This window comes from Sinocyclocheilus grahami, unplaced genomic scaffold, assembly GCF_001515645.1.
Source record: "Sinocyclocheilus grahami isolate Dianchi unplaced genomic scaffold, SAMN03320097.WGS_v1.1 scaffold12.1, whole genome shotgun sequence".
Lineage (NCBI taxonomy): Eukaryota > Metazoa > Chordata > Actinopteri > Cypriniformes > Cyprinidae > Sinocyclocheilus > Sinocyclocheilus grahami.
Genome location: NW_015505191.1, coordinates 2,826,570 through 2,836,339, shown reverse-complemented (window position 1 = coordinate 2,836,339; position 9,770 = coordinate 2,826,570). Strand labels below are relative to the sequence as shown.

The 9,770-nt window shown below is 37.1% G+C and overlaps 1 protein-coding gene across 1 annotated transcript in view; it reads left to right on the top strand.

Annotated features, from left to right (window-relative positions):
* The window catches only part of LOC107598082 (zinc finger ZZ-type and EF-hand domain-containing protein 1-like), a 51,088-nt gene extending 42,301 nt beyond the window's left edge, over positions 1-8,787 (top strand). The window contains exons 50-51 of the mRNA XM_016289350.1: positions 4,732-4,803; positions 6,637-8,787. Coding sequence (XP_016144836.1) covers positions 4,732-4,803; positions 6,637-6,717 — 153 coding nt within the window. The 3' untranslated portion in view covers positions 6,718-8,787. The remainder of the gene's footprint in view (positions 1-4,731; positions 4,804-6,636) is intronic.
* The last annotated feature ends 983 nt before the right edge of the window (positions 8,788-9,770 follow it).

The following is a 9,770-nucleotide window of genomic DNA, read 5'->3' as shown; positions in this document are numbered from 1 at the left end:
TTTTTTTTTTCTCTCTGTGGACCATTATGTTTTCATTCATAAGCCAAGAGGTGTTGAAATCAATAGTAATTTATAGTTTCATTTAAGATGCATCATGTCTGTGCATTTTTGATTCTTAATCTTTATTTGATCATTTATTTTGGTATGTGTTTAGGATTATGCATATGCCTGCATAACAGATGTGAATTGCTCTGTTCTTCATATGGCGATGATAAAAAAAACAAAAAAACAATCATTTTAGATGCATTTACTTAAGGTAAATTGACAAAATAAACCCAGAATTCTGGGAGGCATCCAATAATTATTTTGTGCTGTCACAAAAATGTGATGATATGTGAAAAACTGGACTCTGTGAAAAACTCGTGTTTAATGTCAGACTTAATTCTCACATCAGCACATCAGGGTTTGTGTGAGTGTCTGTCAGGGGAACTCCACTAAAGCGAGTCTTCCACTCATATGATTTACTCATATCCAGATGAATCACTAAACACCTTGTACATTTCCTCAACAGTGAAAAAAAAAAGATTTAGAGGTGCCCTTTTTAAAGAAAATACATGTTGAAAGACACTGACAGCTCACAAAAATCTCTAAATTCTTCTCCAAATCAAAAAGCTCTCACATTATGAATTGAATATTGTATTTATTTTGCAGCAAGGGATTAATGTTTATCTTGTTAAAGTGTTAATCTTTAGTTTGCCAAATATACATGGTCAGACAATTGGCCCCTGAATCCAGAGGGATTCGAGCACTGCTCTTTTCTTGCCTCAAGGAGTGTGGCTGAAAGTGAGACTGTGGTACACTGACTGAGATCAGATGCCTGATGCAAAGTGCGGTTAGTTTTTATGGGCCACGTGGACCTTTAAGCATGCTAATGTTAAACCTTACAAGTCTAAGTAAGACTTATAAGTGCATTACCGCCACCTATCTCTCAAATGGACCATTGACACTCCCAATTGAGATTGTAGATAAGAGTGTCAATGGTCCATTTGAGAGATAGGTGGCGGTAATGCACTTATATGTCTGCGATCCGCCATAAAGCAAGAAGAAGACGCCTCATGCCAGCTGAAGAAGAAGACGCGAATGCACTCAGGGCAGTTAAGACATTGCGGTAAAAATCAGAGGTAAAAAACAATATAAATACTGTTCAGTTTCTTGCTCAGACTGATCGTTTTGTGTTTTTACACATCAATGTATCATCACGAGCTGCAGGGTTTAATTTGGTTTTATTTGTGTATGTTTTATGACTCTCAAAGCCGTGATTCCCATCCACTGACATTATAGGACTGACAGACTGCAACGGTTTGAGTTAAAAATCTCCGTTTGTGTTCTACTGAAGAAACAAAGTCACCTGCATCTTGGATGCCCTGGGGGTAAGCAGATAAACATCGAATTTTTGGGTGAACTATCCCTTTAAGGACTAAGTTTACATGATGTAGCATGCGAGTCCGCAAGACTTCAGAATGATAAATTATTAGGATTTCGTAACGCTGGTCCTGTTTACCAATGGAGGATCCTCAGCTTACACTAAGTTTAACTGGATCTCCTAGATAATCTGTATGCTTGGATCTGTGCAAAAATTAAAAACGGTCCAAAATCCATTTTTGACAAACGCACTTTATGAAGTTTGGTGCAGGGCCCACTTAAACAATGTATGAAAGCCAACATAGAGTTTTCTATTTCAGTCTTTCTTTGTCCAACTCTTTTGTATTTTCTTGTGAATGTACAGTTGCAAAAATCAGTCATTTAATTTGTTTAGCTGTTTTTGCAGTGACTTTTAAACAACTGGTTCCAATGTCATTTTAAAGTGGATGTGTGTGTAGTCAGTTTCTCTCAAGCGTCATAGCAGAGTAACCACAGATCTTAACGTTTGACAGCCACAAAGTGACACAAACTTTTTTTGTAAAAAAAGTGTGTTTTGCCATATTTAAAAAATAAAGTACACTTCGTTTGATGTTTTGTTATATAATGCAAACAAATTTGTGAATTCGTGTTTCCAAAAACCAGGCACTAGAGGGCACTAACACATCTCCTTGTATTCAAAGAAAGCCAAAATATTCTTCAAGGACAGATATAGTCACATACAGTGTTCAGAGGAACATACACAGTACGTGATGCATATATTTTTATAAATAGCTATGTCGTGTAAAACCTCGACTATCAGGCCTGAGTAAATGGCTCTTTCTTTGAGCCTGTAAATGGGAGGAAAGTTTTTATGACAATACTCTTTCATCCTTGAGCCATAATCCTTTAACAGCCAAGTTGGACACGAATATAAAGTGGTTTGTGTGTGTGTTTGAATGGGAAATGTTTAAGTGAGCATTAGTCTCAAGGACTGACAGGCAAATGGATGAAGTGAGGGTTTTGTGAGAGTGTTGAGTGGTTGCACCAGTAGATGCTCAGCACTGTTTGGCCTCATTATGAAGAGATTTAATCTCTCCCACAGCCACTGCACTTCTCAGAACTGACCATAAAGATTTCAGACCTCTCAGCAGCCAGATGATCATGACCGATCCATTGTTTATTTTCAGCAAGGCAGCGCTAGACAGTGGGGTCAGAACGCTGATCTAATGGGAGATTGTCGGCACGCATTTGCAAGAGAGTCTCAGCATGCCATTGCTCAGCTGTTGCAGCGTTTGAGTCGGAAATGAGACGGAAAGAAGAAAAAACAGATAAGAAGTCTGTATACTACACTCCTGTAGTGTAGTATACTCATTTCTGCAGGATGATAAAAGCCCCTCCTTCACAGAGGAAGTGGTTTCAAAAGTGTTCTGACATGACAAAAGCTGCAGCCTCTCCACAGTCTACAGAAAGTTGTTAAGAAGTGTTTTGAGACGTCTAGATGTTGTTCGTTTTGGTGTAGAAGTGGAGTGCAGTCTAGTCTGACCAGCTTCTGTTAACCCAAAGCATTGTTGACACTCCAGTCATAACTCCTTCATCTAAAGTAATCAAAACTGAGCTGGATGCATTTTTAAGTGTTTAAAAAACAACACTTTACTTAAATGTAATGTCATGTAAGTATGTCACTTTCTCCCATCACTGCTTAGTGAAAAGAGACATTTGTAGCAAAGCAAGTTATAAGTTCTTGCAAAATGGCTAATTATTACTCAAACACACACACACATATACAGTATGTACAGTACATGCATATATGTATACTGTGTGTGTGTGAAATAAGTGTTGTAAAATATTATTATAATTTAAAATAGCTGTATCTATTATATTTTAAAATGTAATTCCTGCTGGTGATGGTAAAACGGGATTTTTAGCAGGATTACTCAAGTGTTCTGTGTCACATGATCCTTCAGAAATCATTTTAATATGTTGAATATGTTTTCAATGCTGACAAACAGTTGTGCTGCTTAATATTTTTGTGGAAACGTTGATGAATAAAAAGTATTAAAAACATTTTTTAAATGGAAATCTTGTGTAACATTATAAATGTGTCACTTTTGGAAACTTTTGATAAATTTAATGTGTCCTTGCTGATTAAAAGTGTTTATTTCTTTTTTTTTTTTTTTATCTTACTGACCCCAAACTTTTGAGTAGTCTGCAGTATATCATGTAATTTATTCACACAATTTGTTTATTTGCAGCCTCTTTCCTTTTAGTAGTGCATTTCAACCAGTATGAGCAAAATAAGGAAGGACAGCAAAATAAAAATTGACATCTATGTGCAAACTTCCTTTCAAATGTTTAACAACAGTTGCACATCTTTGGTGCTGTACTTGTTCAATTTCCCATTTGTCATTAGCATTCACTTTTCTAGACTAGTGTGCCATCTGCAGTTCATGAACATATTGCAACAGGGAATGGCTGATTCTTGCCAATCTGGGCATCAGTATGCATTAGCCTTGTCAACCTTGATGTGTGCTGCTTATACTGTACAAATTGTCACAATAGAAAGTTTACCTTGATATGAATGTTCATTGTTCACTGATTTCTCAGGGTGTAACAACACAATACGACAACAAACCATTATAAAATATTATATTATAAAATAACAAACCATTAACTACGAGTTTTGCCTCAATAAACTCCTAATTTGCTGCTTATAAATAATTAGTCAAATAGTTGTTAAGTTTAGGTTTTATCAGGATTAGAGATGTAGAATATAATCAGGCAGAATATGTGCTTTTATAAGTACTAATAAACAGCCAATATGTTAATAATAGGCATGCTAATAAGCAACTAGTTAATAGTGAGAAATAGATCCATATACCCACAATACTTTTTCTTAAACAGTGCACCAAGTTGCTCTGCCTACTTCACATAACATGTTTAAATGGGCTTTACGTTTTGTAGGTTCCACCATACTCCCTCAAAAGTTCTCCAGAGATTGTATTGTACAGAGACAGTCTCTGCATAACACAGAAATACTTACTTGGAGCCTCTGGACTCTTAAACATGATCAATGTGAAATACCTGGAACAGTGCAAATACTCCTACCTCAGGAAATTAGAAAGCAGGGCTGATTTAGATGGTGTCTGGTTTGATTCAGAGTTATGTCATCAACAGCGTGGTGCTGTTCCAAACCCCAGATTAACAGCTCATGTTGAGCTACAGGAGCGAGAGCCAGTCTGGTGAATAACAGTGTAGTCTAACTGGCCTTGAATTCAACTGACCTATCATCAGATTGCTTGTTTTCTATATCGGTGACCTTTAAAGGGTCTAAATGTGTCATATTCATGTTGAACACTAAAGCTGTCACGTGTCTTTTCATTTGTCCATCAGGAGCAGGACATTCTGCAGGAGTACCTTCTTGCTCTCACTACCAATGAACAGCTAGTAGTGCGCACTGCACAGGTAAGACTACCACAGTCCCTGTAGTGTTCTTATATATTTAGTTTTATTTGACAATTTAGTATCCTTCAGTGTTTAAATCAAGGGCGGACAACAAAAAAGTACAAGCTAAAATATGATTACAATACAAAGAAAAGCTCAAGTATAATGGAACGAAACAGTCATCAGTGATTCAGATGATCAATGAAATTCCTATTTAACAATAAATTCAATAAATGGATCTTTAATAAGAGAGTCATTTAGTAATTTGAAGCTGCTGGCAATGTAAGAATGCAAGTAAATGAAAATACTAAACAGCCTTTTTTTTTCCAAGTTCAGACCAGGCTTTATGAACAGTCATGAGCATGTCTGAGAAGCTATGCCATAAACACCACATTTGTAACAGTAAAGTAACAGGTTTACGTAAACATTAAATAAATATGACCTGTCCGTTTAACTTGTTCATTTAGTGCAATTCATTGTTTAAAAAAAGGCAGTAAAAATGAATGGTACCAGAGATAGGCCATTTTATGGAATTTGATTAATTGACATATCATGCTGTTATATTTGTAATCAATGTATACCGATGAATAATTTGACATAAGGGAGGAGAAGGACGGTAGACTTTGGTATACAGCTAGTAAGGGTTATTCCGTCAAAGATGACACACGATATTAAGACAATAAACTGCTGCAGCCATGTTCAAATGAGTACACATTATATACCAGGAGCCACAAAAGGTTTTCAGTGGTGATGGTTCACTGCTTAAAATGAGATGTGGCAGAGCCATAAAGCTGCTAATTTACAGGAAGGACAGGAAACCACAGCACAGTGGAGAGGTGAATGTTTGTCAAATGGACGGCTATGTCCCACTATATGCTGATGAGTTATAATGGTCCTCTAATGTCTCATGGTGTGTTAATGAGCTTGTTTTATTAGCAAACCCTGATGACTGACAGTCATTGTACAGTATGGCTACTTGATGAAAAATTAATGAGTGTGTTTTATTATTACTGTACAGTAGCATTCCCATTTCTTTGTTTTTTTTCATGTTGCTTCTTTAGCAGGAACATTCGTTTTACTACAAATTAATACATGCGATTTGGGAAAATACTTCTCTACACTTGACACTTCTCTAATAGTAAAAGTGTTTGACCTTTGTTCACATACTGTAGATAGATAACAGCATTAGTGACTAAATTGCCCTTGGTGAAATAAATATTTGCGCTCCTCATCACATGACAGCTCTCACCAAATATTATGCTAAAACAGCTGAACATCAGAAAGCATATTGATAAAAACACCTGTGTCGATTCTCGCACGAGGCGTACGAGTTCCCATCATCCATATACATGTGTGTGAGAGAGAGTGTGTTTGTGTGTGGGCTGTGGGCAACTCTATTGCATTTAGTCATTAACCCCATTATTGTGTTTGGTGTGGCGCAGCCTCATCTCCGGCACAAGGAACACATTGTGTTGTGTGGGACGGGATTAATGCTCTGCATTTATCTTATCCCGAGCACCTTTTCAGCTCGAATAAAAACATGCTTGTAATATCCAAACAAGTGGTTTGATGTTGTTAACAAAATAGCCTTTTTGTGCCAAGAAAGTTTTTAAATGGGTCGAACGGTGACATATTTGAAGTGTGATAATTGTGTGTGGGTGTTTTTTGCTGAGCTTTGAGGGCCACAGGTGTGTGAAACGGTTTTATAAATTACCCACAATGTTTTGCTTAATGGTTTTTCTCTCTCTCTTCCTCTCTCTGACTTTTTTCTGCCATTGTTGCCTTCCTCTTTCTTTCTCCTGCTGTACTCATTCACTTTTCTTTATATCGTTCTCTCCCTGTTTTATTGCACAGGCGCTGAAGAACATCGCAGCCATCAGCCTGGCCATTAATTACCCAAATAAATCCACTAAGCTGCTCAACCTGTCCCCGTGAAAGAGGGATGAAAGAGAGATCGAGATGAGAGAAGGGAAACTTGCCAAAGGCCCAAGGGAATGGCCTTCTGCGCTCGACGGCTGTGGCAGGAGCGGGCCACATATCGTCTTCCAGAAAACCCACCCCTGTGCTGTTTAATCATAAAGTGGGGGGCACGGCAATCTCATGTCTCTTAATAATCGTTATTTCTCATCTGGTTTAGGCAAAGATGGGGGGGGGGCGTTTCACTTTACCTCCGCTTTAACCATGCGAGTTTAGTGGGCTATGCCAAATTAGTTTTTTCACCCATATGCACATAAGTTTTTTTTCTCCATTCCTTCGTTTTCTTTTTCGGAGAAGCCACTGTGGGCAAGACAATCGATCAAAGTGAAAGCAGGTCACCTTTTTCCCTGCCTCACACACTCTCCCTGGATTGCCTAAAAATACGAAGCTGCCGGCGCAGTCTCATCCTTCAAAGTGGCCTGAGACTTACGACGAATATATCGATATCTATCCGAAACCGTGGGGCCTTCTCTCTGTTCACCCTCAGTGGAGCCTGAGCTGATGTTTGTTCAGTACTAGCAGCTAGCAGTTACACTCGAAAACCACATGCTTCTAGACAAATGTCAGCTGATGTTTGTGAGTAGGTAAAAAAAAAAAAAAACAAGTTTGACGTGCCATGTGAGTCCAGAAGTCGCTGTTTGCCTTACAAGTGCAGCTCAAAGTGATCTGGCAACTGATTGTGGGTAAGTTAGCAAAGTTATAACACGTCCTAGTAAAAGGAATGTCAGCGCTTGTCTTACATTATCATGTCCCAGATTCTCAACTCACTTATGCTGCATACCACCAGGAAATATAGAGCATTATGTACAGAAATATCACTTTATGTTGTGCTGCATGCAACACTGGACTAAACCATGATGTCCATTACTGTTAGTGACATATCGGTTGGTGTATTCTGTAATATTATTGCAGTTGGAGACATTCTGTTTGATCGGTTGATCGACAGAGAATTGTGGGTTTAGTGGATGGTCTTAAGGTGCAGGAATTGATAATCATAATCTTCATTGATCTATTGAGACTCACCAGTATTTTAACTGTGGTGACATGGATACGGTTATGGAAGTTGTGTTGCTTTAAAATATCTATTTATTATTATTACAGGGACATTATTGGGTGAATTTCGAGTGAAGCGTTTGATTGGCTAATAGAAAGATTTGTTGCCGTTTTGAAGGTCAGGTAAAGGCTGTTCTTAGTTCTAACCAATGTTTATCTAAATGTCTTTTTTTTTTTTTTTGCCCTGTAGCCAAACATTTCTGTTTTTTAAATTAAATATCTTAGTAGTATTTTTTGTTCTTGACGGGTATTCAGATTTTTTGTTCAGTTTGATTTCATTTTAGTGGGAAAGGAATTGAGACAAATGGTTATTTATGCCAAAGAATCATTATTGTTTGAAAGAGAAGCATCTAACGCAAAGAAATTCATCTTTATCTTCCTGAAGGAGGCTCTAATGATGGCGTGGTCGGTGGTGGTGTTATAATAGAAAAGAAGGTTGAAGTGATCCTTTAGTCCTCACTATGTTTGTTTACATGAGTACTAGCATGGAGCACTGGCTACATTTGGTGCCGCTGCTGAGCCTCAGTTGGGGTGGGTTTCTAAATGTCTGCCAGGAAAACTTCCTGTCGCTTTAAAGCCTCAGATATTAACAAACGATGTGCCTATGTTGAAAATGAAGCTATCTTCATTTAATCTTCATGTCATTGTAAAGGTCCTCTCTTCAACTCTATTTTTAAAGAAAATTATATAGTTTAATTTGGAGTATATCTATCTATTTTATTTTTATGAATGTCTTTTTTTTTGTTTCAGAGCTCATGGCTTCAATTGCTTTGAATTTGACATGAATGTATATAGTTGTGAATATGGATAATTGCATAAATAATTCATATGAAAATGATTTTTCATGTCAGCCCCCCACGTTAAAAGAAATGTCAGAATGGTGTACTATATTGTTGTAAGTTTACACTTGATCCTTTTGAATTGATTTGCTATGTCACACACACACACAAAAAAAAGAAACAACAAAACTGCTTTGGGTTGATTGCTCATTTGTTTTTAATTAAAAAAGCAAGATATGCAAATTCATGTGCCTGGAGGTTTCCCTCTCTTTTAAGGAAAGTCACTTAAAAGTCAAAACCCCCTAGATGACAATTCAGTCTTTTGGAAATTGTTGGTGGGTTGAAAAGGATTCCAGTTTTATACCATGTATCAAAACCTAAAGTGAAAATTCATTTGTACCTATTTGTGATATATTTTACTTACTTTTGAAGTCATAATAACGTGTTTAGTTGAAGTTGTTTCTCAGTTTTCTTAGTTTTTTTTTATTAGTTTTTGTTAATGGTAATATAACTACATTGAGCTGACAGAAGAACTGAAGTAGAATTATTTTAAAAAATGATTTTTTTTTAACACTTCAACCTCAAATCACAAAATTTCCCATGAAACTTCCATTTAAGGGTAATTTTTTTTAGCCATTACTTCTGGGATATTCATATTCCTCAATGGTTTTTTTTTTTATTTTTTTTGCTCAAAACCTTTTCCATACTAAAAAACCCATATCATTTTTGCAGCTGTTAAACAAACGCCATCACATTTCGCATGTGAGTGCATAGGTATTAAGACATTTTCCTGTTATTTCTGATTTGATCTACTTTGTTTCATTTACCCTGTGCTGAAAGGACCCATTCATCTCCAACTGCCTTACATTTGGAGCCTGAAGCCTCGAATGTGCCGTGCTACTTAAAGGGGTCATATGCTGCTGCTAAAAAGAACATGATTTGGTGTATTTGGTGTAATGAAATGCATTTATGCGGTTTAAAGTTAAAAAAACACATTATTTTCCACATACTGTACATTATTGTTTCTTCTCTATGCCCCGCCTTTCTGAAATGCGTCGATTTTTACAAAGCTCATCGGTCTGAAAAAGCGAGGTGTGCTGTGATTGGCCAGCTATCCAGTGCGTTGTGATTGGCCGAACACCTCAAGCGTGAGACGGAAACGTTATGCCCCTACGAAGC